Source organism: Lampetra fluviatilis, chromosome 12, assembly GCF_964198595.1.
Source record: "Lampetra fluviatilis chromosome 12, kcLamFluv1.1, whole genome shotgun sequence".
Lineage (NCBI taxonomy): Eukaryota > Metazoa > Chordata > Hyperoartia > Petromyzontiformes > Petromyzontidae > Lampetra > Lampetra fluviatilis.
This window is the reverse complement of record NC_136286.1, coordinates 3104696-3122649: the sequence shown is the minus strand read 5'-3', so window position 1 is coordinate 3122649 and position 17954 is coordinate 3104696. Positions and strand designations below refer to the sequence as shown.

At 53.3% G+C, this 17954-nt stretch overlaps 2 protein-coding genes across 2 annotated transcripts in view; one reads left to right on the top strand and one right to left on the bottom strand.

Moving 5' to 3' along the window:
- The window catches only part of FBXO41 (F-box protein 41), a 94617-nt gene extending 89614 nt beyond the window's left edge, over window positions 1-5003 (top strand). Inside the window, exon 18 of the transcript XR_013637258.1 lies at window positions 4994-5003. The gene's annotated coding sequence lies outside the window, so the exon portion shown is untranslated. The remainder of the gene's footprint in view (window positions 1-4993) is intronic.
- Window positions 196-6304, bottom strand: LOC144935052 (uncharacterized). The gene is made up of 2 exons (XM_078861374.1): window positions 5554-6304; window positions 196-3974 (listed from the first exon to the last, which is right to left on the bottom strand). Exons 1-2 carry the CDS (start codon window positions 5843-5845, stop codon window positions 2218-2220), a joined length of 2049 nt encoding a protein of 682 aa, XP_078717500.1. The 5' UTR covers window positions 5846-6304; the 3' UTR covers window positions 196-2217.
- Between the last annotated feature and the right edge of the window lie 11650 nt (window positions 6305-17954).

Here is a 17954-nt window from a genome sequence, read left to right as displayed (position 1 = left end):
GGAGGCCCAGGACCGGTCCAGTTCTTCGTCACTGATGTCGTTCGTGAGCAAGGAATCGAACACGGAACGCCAGGTTCACATTAGCGCAATGCGCTTGCCACTTGCACCACCGCTCCCCACACCACGCGCGCGCGTGCGCATTCGGAATGCACTCCAAACACGAGGCAAGGGAAATAGAAATCATTTACGAGTTAGTTTTATTTTTTCAATTGCTTCATATTTTCTGTTTAAAAATATGTACAGTACACAATAAGGGGTATTTGGGGAGGGGGGGGGTCGCTTCGTACCGTATTGTACATTCATGCCGTGTGGCGGGAGGGGGGGCGAGGTGGGGGGCGAGGTGGGGGGGGCGAAGGGGGGGGGGCGAAGGTGGGGGGTCGCTTATACAAAAACCCAAAGCGGCGAATACAAAACTGCGGGGAACCAAACAGAAGAAAAACGTTCACGTATCAATCGCGCATAGCAAAAATACAGCACGCGTCTGCAAGGCATAGCAAATGACATAGCCACAATACTGCATCTCCACATACAAAAATAAGTTTGGCTGTGTTTTTATCCGTGTTACGTTCTCGTGTGTAAATGTAATTGTCTCCTCATCGCACGCACTCTCTCTCTCTCTCTCCCCGCTTAAAGTCTCCGTGTGCATTTCATGGCGTTAGTTTCGTCTAGTTAATATGTACACAACAAAAATACACATTTTTTTTTTATATCTACAGAGGACTGTGTAGAGGGGGTGTGTGGGGGAGAGGGGTATGGCAATCACGGGTAGTGGCTTCCACTCGGACCATCACTGACTGGACGATGGAATAAAACAACAACGATAATAATACAAATTTAAATTATTCATCTAAGAAAGCCTCCGAGTCTCAAAAGACTCAATCTTTTTTTCACGAGGATGCTGTATTCTGGGGATTTTTTGGCCAATTTCTGTTTTTAAAATAAAGGAGTGGTTTTGTGTGAGTGGGAGAAACCCGTAGGACACCCCTCTTGGGGGTGGGGGGGGGAAGAACGATTTAAACAAAAAAATCCGCGTAGAAAGATTCGCGAATACCGCGAGCATGCTTGGGAGTTTCACACGCAACTCTCTGCGTGATCCGCTAACCATCCACTCCGAGGCACTGGATCGTAGATGCGCGCGCCAGCACGGCTGGTGTGAAGTTGGCAAAACGATCTCCTAAAGCCGACGGCAGAAAAAAACAAAAACGAACGGCAAAAATAAAATGACAACTCATAGAGTTCCATGGAGGCTCCGAGTACCTTTGCGTGACAATTGATGAGGGTGCATCAATGATCGTGACGATGATGACGATTTTTTTTTTATTCAACCGTCCACTCAAGGAACCGAAAGTTTAAAGTGTAGAAGTGGTTTGCGGCGAGGACCGGTCACATGGGTGACCCGAGCGACTTGCATTTTCACTCGAGTACAGTACCTGCGAAAGGCAGTGGTAAAATGTTCATCGTTGCAGCCCTATTTTGCGTTTCTATCGGCTTCGTCGTTTTTTCATGGGGCGAGAGGAGTTAGGGGCGCAGCCGATGGCGGTGTGCGTCGATCACAAGCTGGCTTCTTTTCCTCCGAGCGTGGTTCGCGATGCGGATTCATTCACTCACGCACGCACACACACACACAGACACGTTTACACGTACGCACGCACGTGCGCGCGTGGCGGTGGAGATGTTAAAGAGTTCTCAAAAGTTCGTGCATAAACCGCATGCGACATTGACGCGACATCGGAGCCACTGTGCGCTGCTGACACTCTCTCAGTCTCTTTTGCCTCCCTTCTCCGACTCTCTTTCCACAGCGTCGTTAGCTGTCGAGTGCGCAGGCAGTGCAACTTCACCCGGTGCCCACTGCCCACCAGGCTACATTCTCTCTCCGTCTCTTAGACCCTCTCTCTTCCTCTTCGCCCACTTGCTCACCGACGCTGCTTCTCTCCTCTCTTAGTCTCTGTCTACCCGGAGAGCCCCTTCTCCTTCGTGGAGTCTTGTCTTGCCCGCAAGAGTGTCTTCACACGACTTTGTCTCCTCCTCCTGCTGCTGCTGCCAAGGTCGAGGCAGAGGGGCAGGGGCACGTGGGTGGCCGAGCGGTCTTGCCCCCGCCGCCCCCCGGCTCTCGGCGAGTGGGAGACGAGAACTCGAAAAAAATGGGGAAAACTGAACAAACGACCACAACAGAGCGGACGCGAAGGCCGTCGCCACGGCCTGCTGCTTTCCCTTCCTTCAGCACGTTCTCACGGGCACGATGGACGCCGAGGGCAGGGAAGACAGGGTGCTGCCCCCGAACTGCGAGCTGCCGAACGACACGCCGAGCCCCGAGCTCAGCTGGCTGGGCAGTGACGACACAGACGACAGCGACGACGACGACAGCGACGACGTCACCGACGACGAGGACATCAGCGAGAGCGACGCCGTGCCGAAGTTGATCTGCATCGGCCCGCACGCACTCGAGGAGAGCATGCCGCTCGCCAACGTCAGCGACGACGGCAACGGAGTCGACAACGACGACGACAACGACGACGACGAGATGGACGGCGTCAAGGAGGAGGTCGAGTAAGAGGTCGAAGAGGAGGTGGTGGAGGACGGGACTGAAGAGGACGAGGAGGAGGCGGTGGCGCTGCCGCCGCAGACCTGCAGCCCGGCATCGTCCACTTTGTTGCCCTTCCTCTCCTTCTGCTTGGCGTGGATCTTGGTGTGGCGCTTGCGCTCGTCGGAGCGCGCGAAACGGCGGCCGCACGCGTCGCACGAGAACGGCTTCTCGCCCGTGTGGGTGCGCACGTGCGTCGTCAGGTGGTCACTGCGGCTGAAGCTGCGCATGCAGATGCGGCACTGGAAGGGCTTGTGGCCCGTGTGGATGCGCAGGTGGCGCGTCAGCTCGTCCGAACGTGAGAAGCGACGCTCGCAGCCGTCCGCCGGGCACGGGTAGGGCCGCTCATGCGGCGGGGTCTTGCACGGCCGGCTGGCGCGCTGGTGCCTCTGCGCAGACTTGCGCGGCGGTGCCATCGGCGGTGGCGCTTGAGCCATCTGTGGCATGGCTTGCTGCTGTTGCTGCTGCTGCTGTTGCTGCTGCTGTTGTTGCTGCTGCTGTTGCTGCTGCTGCTGCTGTTGCTGCTGCTGCTGTTGAAGCTGCTGCTGCTGTTGCTGCTGCTGTTGTTGTTGAAGCTGCTGCTGAAGCTGTTGTTGCTGCTGTTGCTGCTGTTGCTGCTGCTGCACAGAATTCGAGAGGCCGACTGACCCTGGCTGGGGGTACGGGCTGCAACTCTTCTGCGGGAAGGGAATGAGCGACTTCTGGTTGCTGTACGCCTTGATGGCCTTGAGCGGAGTGAGCGCCGGCTGCGGCTTGGGCTCGGAGAACACGCTCTTGAGGTCAGCGGGGAGGCCCAGTTCCTGCATCGGGAAGATCTGCGCAAAGTCGCTCACGGTGGTGAACGAGGTGGACGAGTCGGCGCACTTGACGCCCGCCAGCGTGTACTCGGGAGGAGGTGCGTACGCGTGCATGATTCCGCCGCCACCGCCACCACCGCCGCCACCGCCGCCGCCACCGCCGACCATGGGGCTGTTCATGTAGATGGGTGGCGTGAACTCCATGGTGTCCCCATAGCCCGAGCTCGAGACGCCGTACAGCTCGTCGGCCTCGCTGGGCGACAGGGAGCCTGAAGACACGCTGGGACATTGAGGAGACACCTGCGACTGCATGGACTGCATCTGTCCCTGCTGCTGCTGTTGCTGCTGCTGTTGCTGCTGCTGTTGTTGCTGCTGCTGCTGTTGCTGCTGTTGACTCACGGCAAGCCCGGCTGCGTTTTGGAGGAAACTGAAGAAAGGTTCGGTGAGACAGCTCTGCATGCCAGTGCCGTTGTCTTGCAGCGTGATCTTGGCGATGTAGTTGAAGGGTTGTGACAGGCCCGACAGCTGGTTCCCGCACTGGAAGCTGGACGAGTAGATGTCCAGCTTTGGGTTCACGGTGATGTCAATCATCGCGTCTGCGTGTGCACAGGTCACGATACAGTATAGGTTAGGACACATGTCAAATTCGGTACACGTACAGTACGTACATACATACATACACACGTGCACGCACGACACATGCCGTGTATTTATGTAATAGTACATTTACATCCCTTTGTCCTACAATACTGGATTAAGGCTTCTGCTGCATGCTGTTTATGATGGTTGTTTGACCATACTTCACCATGGTGGTCATTGCGAGTATCGGTGATGGAATGGAGCGGGGGGGGATGACGCCGGGGAGATAGCAGCGAGGGAGCACCCAGAACCGGTTGAGATATCAAGTGATGCGTCAGCCGTGACCCGGAATCGAACTCAGGGTCCACACGGTTCATATCGCCAACCGCTGCACCACCGCTCCCCCCTAGCTAGCGTACTGTATATATAAACCCTACACACAAAAAAGGCGGCGTTGTGTAAAACAATTCAATCTGCGTTACGTTGCACGGCGCGGCTATTGAGCCGCTGCACGTGTTGATTGGAATGAGCGGCGCGCTTAGTGACACGTGCATTGCTCTTACGGCTCTCGGGAGAGTGAACCTGGGGTTAATGCCTCATCATCGCCTCTCTCGCTACCCCCCCCCCTCACTCCCAAACCTATGAACATTGCCAGTTGCAATCCCACTCACTCAGCACCAATCGCATAAAGCACACCACTAGCGGCTGCTGTTCGTCTAAGCTAACACGCGAATTCATCAGTGCTGCAGCATTGGTGGTGTATTGCTGCTCGAATTGTGGATACTGTGCATAGCTTCTGCTGCTGCTGCTCCCCGCCTTCACCAATCCCGTGCTCACCGGCGTGGTGAAGTATGGTCAAAATAACGCGAGCGGGGAAGGTGCTTATCAAGCAGTGGACTGACATCAAAACGGCGGTGCGCGTGCATGTTGCAGCCGTGGCTTATGCACAACGCAGCACATTGTGTACGCACCACCGCAGGTGAATGAGCGAGCGGGTCAATAGACGCGTTTTGCTGTCCATTGGAGCAAAATAAAGACCCCCCCGCCCCCCCCTTTAACCAGCGCAAAAACACCTGCCGTTACGTTTTAATGACCTGTTATCCGCGATGGTTAATGGACCTGTTATTCAATGTGTCAATACATGGGAGGCGTGTTCACATCCCGCGTGTGCATCAGCGGTGCGTGTGTGTCAACAGCACACGTACACGTGCATCAGCGCACACACACACGTGCAGTAGACATGGATACTACAAGGGGAGCCTAAAACTGCGTCCCGGTGTTTCACTTAGCTACGTTTTACAATGCACCGGCTTACAAGGCACGCATAGAGTCGAAACGATGCAACTTTTTCCCTCTCTCTCTGTAGCAATCGCATATTTAAGATGCAAAGCTCCCCCTTTTTCCAAACCGGCGTACCATTCGCAATGCGTTATCACATGGGAGAGCGCATTAAGAGGGTGGTGGTGGTGATGGTGATGAAGTCGTAGGGTGGAGGATGACAATTTGCTCGGTTCGCGCAGCATCAAACCCAAACCCTCCACGTGTCAACTCCCCCACCACCCCACCCCACTTGTCACCTCTCTCTCTTTCTCTCACCTGAGCCCTGAAGCCCCAGGTGGTCGTAGGCGTCCGCGGAATCTCCGGGGAACATTGGCTCGCCTCCGGCCGGCTCCGACGCCTGCTGCCCGTGGTCCATGGCTTCGGCGAGGTCGGGCAGGGAGATGGCGAGGCTGCTGAGAGACACGGGGACCCGCTCAGCCTCGAGGGTTGACATCACCGCAGGGCGGACGATTGCTCGGTTGGCTTCGCCTTGATTTGCTGCTGCTGCTGCGGCTGGTGCCGAGCCGTGGCGTTTGTTTTTTTTGCCGTTTGCGTGATTTGTCAGCATGCGCTATTATAATGGTATTTTTTTTTATGGTAAAATCAACTAGCGCTGTTCGCTTCAAGGACGATTGCGGGTATTTTTGTTGTTGTTGTTGAATTATTACGGTGCAAAAATCGGCCGCATTTTTATCACACTCGTCCCGCGAATTGTTGTTGCGTTGTTTCGCTTCATCAATTATCATCCCCTTGAAGGCGCTTAAATGACGGGACACCTTGCAACTGCTGCTGGAAAATACGACCGCTGCTGCTGCTGCTTGCAAGCCGCTCGCCACCAGATCGACTAACCCCTTCAAAAACCAACCTCCCCGAAAACCAACAAATAACAACCAGCCCTTCACACCCCGACCCACCCACGCCGCGTCAAAGAGCGAGCGAGCGAGCGAGGAATTAAAAACTTTAAAAACTATAACCGCGTTCCGCGAGAGAATTTTCCTCAATGAGCCGAGCGGCGCTACGAGGCCGTTACTTATACCCGCGGCCCCCGCCCGACGCGGGGCGTGACGTAGATGCCCATATAAGGCCCGAGGCCCGGGCGCACCGAGAGCCCCGGCGCGCCCGAGCCTCCCCCCCACCCAACCCGCCGCCGGTGTGCGTGACGTCGCCTTCACGCGCCACTCCCCCCCCCACCAGCAGCGGCGGACGAGTCCAATGGCCGCCGGCGGGGAGGGAGGGGTATGGAAGGATACGCCTACTAGAGACGGTGGCGGCAATCGCGAGATTTGTCGCCGTTGCTGAAATAAATCGCATTGAGCTGCTGTGTTGTCACTGACCGACGCCGTCGTTGTTGTCGATGGAAATAGAGGCGAGTGGTTACGCCGCGCGCACGCTTTCGTTTACGTCGGTACCCCCCCCCACCCGTCCCCTGTTCGTCGTTTGGGCTCGTCCGATTTCGGAAGTCCGTTGGCCGTATATGGTTACGCGCCGGAAACGGGGCGGGATCCTTATATGGCAGTCGGTTCCGGCAAGGGCGCGGGACCCAGCGAGAGGAGTCGCGGGCGGAAATATCCTTATAAGGAGCTCACGTCCGCTACGTCACGGACCGTGCCAGCAGCGAGAGGGGAGGGAGGGTGGAGCGGGGGGCGCAGGGAATCCGTGTGTATGGGTGCGTGTGTAGTGTGTACGCTGTGTGAATGTATGTCAGCGGTGTGTACGTGTTTAACTGTGGGTATATCTGTGTGTGTGTGTGCATGTGTATATGAACGGATTTTGTGTAGCGGTGTCTATGCGCGTATTTGCGTGCGTGGGACAATTTTTTTTATTGAGTCTCCCCTAGGTCAGCTCAGCCTAAAATGCTCACACATCGGGATGCAAGGGCGATTAAGCAAGAATAATTACATATTAACAATCTGCTCCGTCATTCACCTCTTAAGAGGTGCTCGCTAACAGGATCGTTATGTAAACTCTGCAGTCTCTATAACGCGAAATCGGGCAATCTTCACCTTTTTATCACGACAATTATTTTATTATTATTCTTGTGTTTTCAACGTTTGCATGGCTGATGTGGGAACCCCCTGTTAGATGCTGCATCAGATCAGCGCTGACAGGACCCGTGTGTGCGTGCGTGCATGAGCGTGCGTATGTGTGCGTGCGTGTGCGTGTGTATGTGTGCGTGTGTATGTGTGCGTGTGCATGTGTGCGTGTGTGCGTGTGTATGTGTGCGTGTGTGCGTGTGTATGTGCGTGTGTGCGCGTGCGTGCGTGTGTATGTGTGCGTGTGTGAACCGGTCCTGGGCCTCCCCTAGGTCTACTCAGCCTTAAATGAGTACCTGGTGCGGTGTGTAAACATCGCCACTGGGGAGACAAATGCGGTCGGGCGTGGTGCATCGTTCCGGCCTTCATAGGTGCTCGCTAACAGCACTTGCCCCTACAGTATGTTAAGGCTATACGGGGGATCTTTTGTGTGCGTGTGTATGTGTGCGTGTGCGTATGTGTGCGTGTGTATGTGTGCGTGTGCGTATGTGTGCGTGTGTATGTGTATGTGTGCGTTGTGCGCGTGCGTGTGCGCGTGCGCGCGCGTGCGCGTGTGTACGTGCATCTTTGTGAGCGCGTGCGCGCGCGAGTGTTCTCTGCACTGCATTGCATCTTCTACAGAAATAGACAGCAAATAACAACAAACACAATACATTCACACACACCAGACGCACGCGTCGCGGGCTTGCGATGGCACGGCACTATGGCAAGGGCGCGTACCCTCCGTGGCAATGATTTCAAAGCAAGCCAGCAGCATGTGGACGTGCAGCCACACTCACGCGAGATTTGCATACCTATAATTATCGGAGAAAATGACGCGGATTCTAAACTCTCTGCCATAATTGGTCACGGGCTAACAACCCCCTTCTTAAAAGCCAGGCATTTGGCAAACCTTTCGATTCGATGCGATGTCTATGTACAACGCGTTTGCATCTCAACAGACGCTGCGTGATTATATAAACGAGAAAAAAACCCGATGTCAACAGAACATAAAACAACGTATTGCCTCGTCGGGATATTCCGCGTTCTAAGGACCGATGTCTGGGTTCGAGACCGGCAAAGGAGCCTCCGGGTTTGTCTACGTGATCCGAATTCTGCTTGGCGGAGCGGGGGATGTGATGGGGAGAGTGGGAGGGGGTGAGAGTGGGAGAGGCAGGGAAATGCCCGTGCAAGCAGCAGCAGAAGGAGGAGAGATGGAGCAGAGCAGAGATTCTGTAAACCACAAGTCTTGCAGCACGCTGACGAGCTCACATTTGTTTTCTTACCCCGTCAATGCGTACGTTACGCGTCGCGTGAGTGTGTCTGTGTGCTTGCGTCGGTGTGTATGTGCGTGCAGGTGGGTGGGTGTATGTGTGCGTGTGTCCCTGTGTGTGTATGTGCGTGTGCGCACATAGATGCTCGCTAATAGCACTTGCCCCAGCGGTCTGTTAAAGGTGATATGGGAGGTGTATGTCTTTGTGTATACTCGATACCTATGCATACGTTATGTATATGGGCGAACTGTGGTGCAGCGTTTGGCGCACTGCTCTACGAATCCGACAACGTGGGTTCGATTAATCTTCTCTTTAAATTGATACCCAGCTGGAGCAGCGCTGTGAGCAAAATCTGCACTGCGCGTGAGACAATGACCGCCGGGCATACACCGGAAACATATCTCACTTTAAATAACAAACAGAAGAATAATACAATATAAAGATGCAGCCCTGAAATCGCTTGCTCTCTCCACTGCTGGTGCATAGTGCTCCACTAAAAAAAGGGCATTTGGCCCACCCTTCTTCCACGCTGGCTAGACTTGTTGAAAAGGTGCGAATACTCAGAATCAAGAATCTGTATTTATGCTGGAGGAACCCGGTGAGCTCCAACGCTCCGTTTTCACAGATGTCCAGTTTATCCCACCACACGTGACCTGCCGAGTAACTCTGAACACAGTCATACTGCTGGGTGGAAAAGAGGTGCGGTGGAAGGGTGGGTGGAGGGTCGGGAAGGGGCATTGACTTCCACGCCGGGAGATCGAATCGAACCGGGCACCCTCTGGATTGCAAGTCCAGCGTGCTCACCATCACACGGCTGGTGGCATTCCTTTGACATTTTTTTTGTTGAAGGGAAAAATAATCGCCTTGATTCTGGATGTAGCCTTCCCTGGATGTATATCCCTCCCTTTATCCCAGGTCTCCCTCACAAAGAGATGTCTCGTCTCAATGGATTACTGACAAGGCACAATGCACTTTTGTAAAACCTATTGTGTGCCGAGATTCGGCACAATAGGACACTACAGCGTCATGAATGTCTCGGTCCTGGATATGAATATACAGCATCAGTACGCTGTTTGGACCACGTGCCTCCATTAGTCTACTTGTTGGTATCTCTGTAAACCAAGCGACTCCGTAGTCGACTTGTTAGCATGTCTGCTGGACGAAGGCCTCTCCAAATCGCCGCCATCCATCCTTCGCGAGATGCAACAATCCACCCAGCACGTGCACACGAGGCGATCTCCTCCCTCCGTCTCAGCCACGGACGTCCCTTTGGGCTCGTTCCCACTTCAGGCTGCCACTCCGACGTTCAACTCACCCAAATGCCATCACTCCTCGCGTCTCTTCGCCGAGAATAAACCCACAGAGATACTTTAAAGCCACAGACCCCACGTTTCTCCACCTTTACATTTACGTATTGCGAACCTCCTCTAAGCCACGTGTTCCTCTGTGTCTCCATGCCATCACAGGCATGCGCGCGCATCATCTCCATGCCGCCTCTACCTCCAAGTTTTATTCATGGCCAGTTGTCAGAATTCAACGCATCACGACACTGCAACGGCAGCTGGCTGCGTGTGTACACAGACGAAGGACCCCCGCCGTGTAGACTACAATAGACGGTTGGGGCAAGTGCTGTTTTGCGAGCACCTACTGTGGATACCACGCGTCCGACGCGGACTGCTGGGGCATCGGCTGGCTCGTCACGGTGCCGTTGGTGGCGGCGCGCGCGAGTGAACCCGAGGCAAATCGTGGGCCCGAAACGATTCTCCCTCGCACCCTCGCGATTCGATTAATTATGAGGATTTCGGAATCGTGATTTTATTGTTTAGGAGGGTTCTGTGATGTGTTTTTGTTTACATAGCCGCTACACTCCTCGTTGTAAGTAGGGATGAATGTCGGTTTGACGAATTAGAGATTAAATTTGAGTTAAGAATCGGTTGTTTTGGGGGGGGGGGTTCAACACCGTCGTGAATGTAGCGGCCACTCGTGGCTGCAAGACTCACGCGAACCCATTACTCTACATATTTTGCATGTTCTCCAGATCCTCCGGTATTTCCCTCCACATTTAGAATCAACATGCTTTTCGAGTATTTATTAGCTGTTCTACATTTCCACGTGGTAAGCCACTTCGTTCAGATATTTTTTGTGACCAGGTCGCTTCTGAAAAATATCTATACAGCTAAGTGGGCCATACGTGGTAAAATAAAAAGTTTAGTTTATTTATGAATCTGAAAAAAATGTCGATCCTATACGCACTTATCGACAAAGAAGGGTTTATAGATATCGACGATGTATCGTTGCGCACGTATCGTGCGTGATCTTACATGAACCGACGAATCTATTGTAATCGATATCAGCTCGTTACGAATCTCCCTCCTCCTCCTCCCACGTTTCAAATCAGTACAGTGGCGACGTTCGCGTGTGTGTCAATAGAGGAGACCTTTGCTCGACTCGACGTTTTTACTGCTCTCCGAGCCGCCAGTTTTTGCGGATTTACGAGCGACTCAGCCTTTCCGTGACCCCTTACCTGGCCGTCTTGCCCAAGTATACGTCTGTGTACATACGTTTACGATTATTATTATGACTAGCATCCCCTCGGACGTGTCCGAACCGTCCGTTCGTCCCTCCGGACGCGACGTCCTGCCAGCCAGCCAGCCAGCAAAACTCGATCATCAGCAGTGTGGGAGGGAGGCAGAGCCCTGGGTCCACCGATCGGGTCAGGTCACGGGCCACTCGTTCGCAATGCGTGACGCGGTCTGTCGCTGACCGCATCCACTGAGTGAGGTTGTAGCGGTCGCATTGGTCCCAGGTTATATTCTACCTTTGTGCATGGTGGCTGCAATGCGTTCAGGAGCTCGATGCGAATGTCAATGTTTGCTGCTGGCCACGTCGTTGTTCCCCCGTTGAAGGAGCGCAGGCTACAGCCGTTTAACTCTATCTGTCCAGAGTTTGGGTAGCTTGGCCACAATCACACTACTATATACGGTGGCTTGTTTTTTAAATGTATCTCTGGGATTTTTGTGTCTCTTCAGGCTTACGACATGGTCCATAGTTTGGGTCGCATGCCCACAATCGCAGTATTGTGGCTTTTATTTAATGTACCTCTGTGTCGCTATGCGTTGCTATGTTACATGTGTCTCTATGGGTTTTATTATAGGGTCCATAGTTTAGATCGCATGGCCGCAATCGCATAACTGTACTGTGGCTTGTCTTTCATTTTCAATTCATGAAGGAGATGTTCGCATCGGCTCCAGCTGTCGAGCGAGGTCGGCCACACATGGGGACCCTGTCCTGGTGTAGAACCTGTTTCGTCAGGGCCCGTGATGACCGGTCCGGGACAGTGACAGCCAGAAAAAGTTCCTCTTCACAGTCAACCTTCATCGCCACGGTGGCTAGGAGATGTTAACTACCTCGCCTGGTATACAGCAAGTCGTGGGTTCGATTCCGACCCTCACGCCTGATGCACATTCGAGATGTGTATGTCTCCCTCCTCGTGGTGGCGTGGTTTTTTTCTCCGGGTCCTCCGGTTTTTTCCCTCGACATTTAGAAAGCATGCGTTTAGAGTATTGGGCTGCTATACATTTTCACATGATAAGCCACTTGATTAAGCTAGCATTTGCGGCCAGATCGTTTCTGAAAAAGAGCTACATAGCTCGGTGGGCCTTTACCTGGGGGGGGCGAAAAAAAATCTAGTTTATAGCTTTACACAATTTAGCAGCCTTGGTTAATCAGCTGCTGGATGGAGGCCTCTGCTTAACCGTCGCCACATCTCACGCGATCTTGGGATGTGATAGTCCACTTCGTCCGTCATGCACACCAGATGATTTCACTGCTCCATCTCCACCTGGACGCGTTCAATTTCTTGGTTGTCACGTCCGTCAATCTTCTCGACCATCGCCTGTTCTAATCAGTGACGTGTCCTGAGAGTGGACAATCATGATCCGAAACGTGGCCTCTTTTATATACATACATTTCCTGTTAAGGTCACAGTGTTATTGAATGAATGTGTTTTTTTGTATTTGCTTATGTTCTCTAATCAACGTGGTCCTCTTTCGGCCTGTCAATGTGATTCCAAGTACACTTATTATCTACGTGCTTCTTTGTGTACTTTTCAATGTTTGTTCCATTGTATATAAGTGCACTCAATATCTGTACTCTGGGCTTAATTTCTCGCCGTATCTTTTTTTCCGGCTCGCTAATTAGTAGACTGGCTTAGGGCGAAACTTTAATAGCAGTCACAGCCATAGCGAGATGGTTTACTGGACGTGTTGTGTCGTGTGGGCAAATATGCTCTGACCCGGATTCATGAAATTAATTGTTGCGTGTACTCCTACGTGTACACGCCCGCACCGTGTACCACGGATCCACTGATCTGTGCACAGACCTCTTCTGGAGTTGAGCAGCTGGCGAAATTGCGTTGAGAGTGGCCAGCGAGTGGCGCGATATTGAATATTGGAGGCGTCAGACTGTCCCATCTGGCCATATATCTATATTTGTAAATCAAGGAAAGCATCAATGCGTCTCAAGACTCTTGTTCAGGAGTGCTCCTGGTGTTTTTGATGTTGTTTGGTCACGCGAGCACGATGACAAAGACTGTTTGAGCAATGACTGTTAGCGAGCACCTATTAAGGGACGTTGTGTCGTAGCCTCGGGTTGATGATGCTCACACCGCGCAAGATACCAAGGGTGAATCGACAAAGGCACGAACACTCACACGAGCACCCAGCACAACACACGCACAGTATACACACACAAACATACTCTCAAACACGCACACAGTACAACACACATACAAACATACGCTGACCTAGACACGCACATACATACACACAGAAGCCACGCACACAAAGACAAACGCACACATACACACTCTCACACTAACACTCGCACCACACAAGCTCACACACACGGTCACGCACGCACATACAGACAGACACGCACACACACACACGTTTACACATGAATATAACACAAACACGCTCGCAAACCCGCTCCCACACGCACAGAACAGGCCACAAAGACAACGATAAAGATCCCCTGTATAGCCATAGCAGGCTGTTGGGCCAAGTGCTGTTATCGAACACACAGACGCACACGCTGAGAACAGACCTGCTTACGCAGACTAGCTCACGCTCGCACAAGGACAAAGACGACACACACACACGCTTTCGCTCACACACTGAACCCACTGCGCCGTGAGCTCCATACAGATATAAACGGTGACCCGCATACACCTGAGCATTGCTTTGCTCAGGTGCGCCGGGGTGTGCGGTGGGGGGGATGCGGGATGGGGGTTGTGGAGGGGGGGGGTGGAGGCGGGGCGGGGGCTGTGGGGGAAAGCTGCCCGAATGTGCAGAGATAAACATCGCTGCGATGTTTTGGGTCGATGTTGTGGTTTTCGCTTTTCATTGTTAACTCGGGAGCCGTGCGTGGCATCTTATACCCTGCGCGCGCGCGCGCGTGCGTGCGTGCCGATGTCGGGGGTCGGAGCGATGCTGTTTTATTTTACAAAAGCACGCTTGGTCGGACCCCGTTGGCCACGCAACACAAGGTCCATTGGTCACTCAAGGAAGTAGAGAGAGAGAGAGAGAAAACAAAATACTGTATACGGTACATCGTAGTATTGTCGCATATCCGCCTCGCTGCGGGACGGAAGGTTTCGCAGACCAGGGATTGGCAACCAAAACAACAAGAAGAGACAATTTGTTTTATCTTTGAATTCGGTAACAAACTCAAGATTTCCAAGGCTGCAATGCACTGTGGGGTGAATACGAGACGGCGTCACGAAGCAATCCTCCCAGAGCCGCGTGCGGCACCGGAGCCGCAGGTTGCCGACCCCCGAGTGGAGACGGGCAATGAGAAACATCGACAGACCATGGCAATTGCATCGTGAACAAAGACAACAGACTCTGTTGGGGGGCAAGTGCTGTTAGCGAGCACCTATGAAGGCCGGAACGATACACCGTGAACATGCACACACACACACACACATCAACTTCACTGTGTGTGCGTGTGCGGTTCGTTGGACCAGGGCGGATATGCGACAGGTCGGATATGTGGCGCTGACCTGAATCCACGCGCGTGCGTGGTTTCCTACGCATACAGATATATTCCTGCCGTGAGGAATGTGGAATTGCCACCCATTGGACCTAGGCCCGCCAAACAGATGACCGGCCCCGCTCATCAGTCGCCTTTCACCACCCGCCCCCCCCCCCCCAAAAAAAAACGCCAAGCGGCCAGCAACAATCATCCTTGTGAGTTTCCAGTTAAAACTGTCCACGTCTTTCGTGTGTACGGGGTCGTAGTCACGTTCGTGAGGATTGCTGTGGGTCGAGATTAGCGGCGTCATCGTGTAGGCACGCTCTGTCCACTGCTGGATGAATGGTCCTAGGATCGCACTCCCGCACGAGGTTGATCTGGTTGCTCCTCCTCCAACGCTGGTCGTCGTCTCGGGAGCAACTCTGTCCTTTCGGCTGCCATTCTGTCACAGGTCTCGACCGTCGGACCATCGCCATCTCTTCCCAGCCATGCTGTGTCTTGCCCAAGCTCCCCGCCCCTTTTCGTTTTAATAAATGAACTGGATAAAAAAAATACGAAAACTACATTCAAAGCCTGTTTTTTCCCCATCGTTAACGCCGGCGTCGTATTCGCCTTGGGCAACCTGGGATTCGTAGCCAAGGTGTGTAGCAACAACTAGAAAAGAACCATTTCCGTTTTTTTGTTATTTTAGATTTTTCATACCAGCGCGAGGCGTTACCGAGATGGCCCCGTTGCTGGTGTCCAGAGGAATGTGGAGTCGTGACGCCGTGGGCGGCTGCGACGCTGCTGGATGCGGTAGACAACAGCGCCCCCACGCTACCGAGACGTCCGCGTGCTATTCGGACTCCCCACTCGGCAGACAAGTCCGGAGTCCCACTGGCGCGCGTGCCGTCCTCATTCGACACACGGAGGTCGAAACGACTCCTCCGACTATTATTTACTTGACCAGGTAAAGGCCCACCGAGCTGTACAGGTATTTTGTGGCATAAACAAACCTGGCCACGAACGAGCGCCCAACGAAGTGGCTTTTCGCGTGGAAGTTTAAATCTGCCAAAAACTCTCAAATCGCGCGAGTGATCGCGTTGTGAGCGAGCGAGCGAGCGATGTCCATGCTCAACTCTCTCGTGGTCAGCCCCTTTTGTCGATCCACTTCTGGACGAACGCCTTCCGGCTGGTGGAAGGTCGAAGCTAGCACCGGGTCACGCATCGCTCGCCACTGATGTTAGCCGTGACCGGGAGCTCGAATGTCGGCAGGCCGGGTTCAGAGCGAGAAGCGTGACGTTTTAACCGATCCGGGAGCTCGTCTCCGCTCCACACACAAATATACACATCCATACAAACTCACAGATGTATGAAGACAAAGCCCCCCCCCCCCCGTATAGCCTTAACAGACTGTTGGGGCAAGGGAAGATAGCAAGAACATGTATATGAAGGCCGGGAGTGCACACAAAGGGGGTGGGTGGCCAGCACCACGCTTGGCCGCCTTTGTCTCCCCAGTGCTGCTGTTTACTACACACCGCACCAGCTACTCGTCTGAGACTGAGTCGACCTGGGGAATGCTCAGGACTGATTTAAAGATTCGCCACTCTTATTTATTGTGAGCAGCAATCGAACTCGGGTCAATGGGTTCGGAGCGCTGTGCGCTAACCACTGCGCCACCGCTCTCCCATGTATATGTATAAACACGCGGACGGCCAAACGAAGATAAAACATTCCCAGTATCGCCTTGACCGACTTTTGGGGCAAGTGCTGTTATTGAGCACCTATTTAGACCGGCACAGCACACCAGGGTTGGGTGGCGAGCATGACGCCCGGCCGCCTTTGTCTTCTTAGTGGCGATGTTTTCACACCGCACCAAACACACTTACACCCACGCTGTACCGCACAAAGAATGCCCGACGTCGACCAAGCTGTCGATGAGTGCCTGGTGCGGTGTGTGAACATCAGCACTGGGGGGACAAAGGCGGCAGGCAACGTGGTGTTGGCCACCCACTCCCTCGTGTACCGTGCTGCCCTAAACAGATGCTCGCTAACAGCACTTGCTCCAACAGTCTGTTCGAGGCTAAATGGGTGAGCTCTGTCTTTGTCTTCTTGCGATGTTTAATAGGCGCTCACTAATAGCACTTGCCACAAAGAGTCAGTGCTGTATGGCTGTACTGTGGATATGTGTCTTTGTGTTTCTTTGTGTTTGTGCGCCTCTGTGTGCGCGCGTATGTGCATGTTGCCTCTCTGTAAGGGGAGCGGTGGTGTAGCGGTTAGCGCGCTGCGCTACGAACCTGGTGACCCGAGTTCGGTTCCCGCTCATGGCCACAAACACCAGTGACGGATTAATGATCTGAGCCCGAGGTTGCCTCAATTGAGTACCTGGTGCGCTCCGTGCGTGTGCCGTGCCGGCCGTCATAGGTGCTCGCTAACAGCACTTGCCCCAAAAGTATGTTAAGGCGATACGAGGGATCTTTGTCTTTTGTTGTTTGAGTGCGTCTATGTCGTTTGCAGTTTTGTTAATAGGTGCTCGCTCGTAGCGCAGGACCTAACAGTCTGTACGCTTACACGGGGCCATTATATTTTGCACAAGCGGCACAACTATGTAACTGACCGAAATCGTGGCCTTGAGTGCGGGTCATATTTAACTGTTGTCCCAGCTAACGTTCACGTGCTTGAGTATCTGCTTGCATGCTACGTGTGGCATTTGAATTAGCACGCGTGCTGTATAACTCAATTATATGTGTGGCCGTGCAATCCAAACTATGGAACAGACAGTAAACCATCGTATGGTAAGTTTTAGCTTAATGCGTTTTTGCTATAGCACGGTTGTTCTATTGGGACAGTTTTTTTCCACAACGCGGAAACACGCAACCGTTATAACGTGAATCACGCAGCCGTTATAACGCGGTACAGGCAACCGTTATAACGCGGTACACGCAACCGTTATAACGCGGTACACGCAACCGTTATAACGCGGTACACGCAGCCATTATAACGCGGTACACGCAACCGTTATAACGCGGTACACGCAAACGTTATAACGCGATACACGCAACCGTTATAACGCGGTACACGCAAACGTTATAACGCGGTACACGCAGCCATTATAACGCGGTACACGCAACCGTTATAACGCGGTACACGCAAACGTTATAACGCGATACACGCAACCGTTATAACGCGGTACACGCAAACGTTATAACGCGGTACACGCAGCCATTATAACGCGGTACACGCAACCGTTATAACGCGGTACACGCAACCGTTATAACGCGGTACACGCAAACGTTATAACGCGGTACACGCAGCCATTATAACGCGGTACACGCAACCGTTATAACGCGGTACACGCAAACGTTATAACGCGATA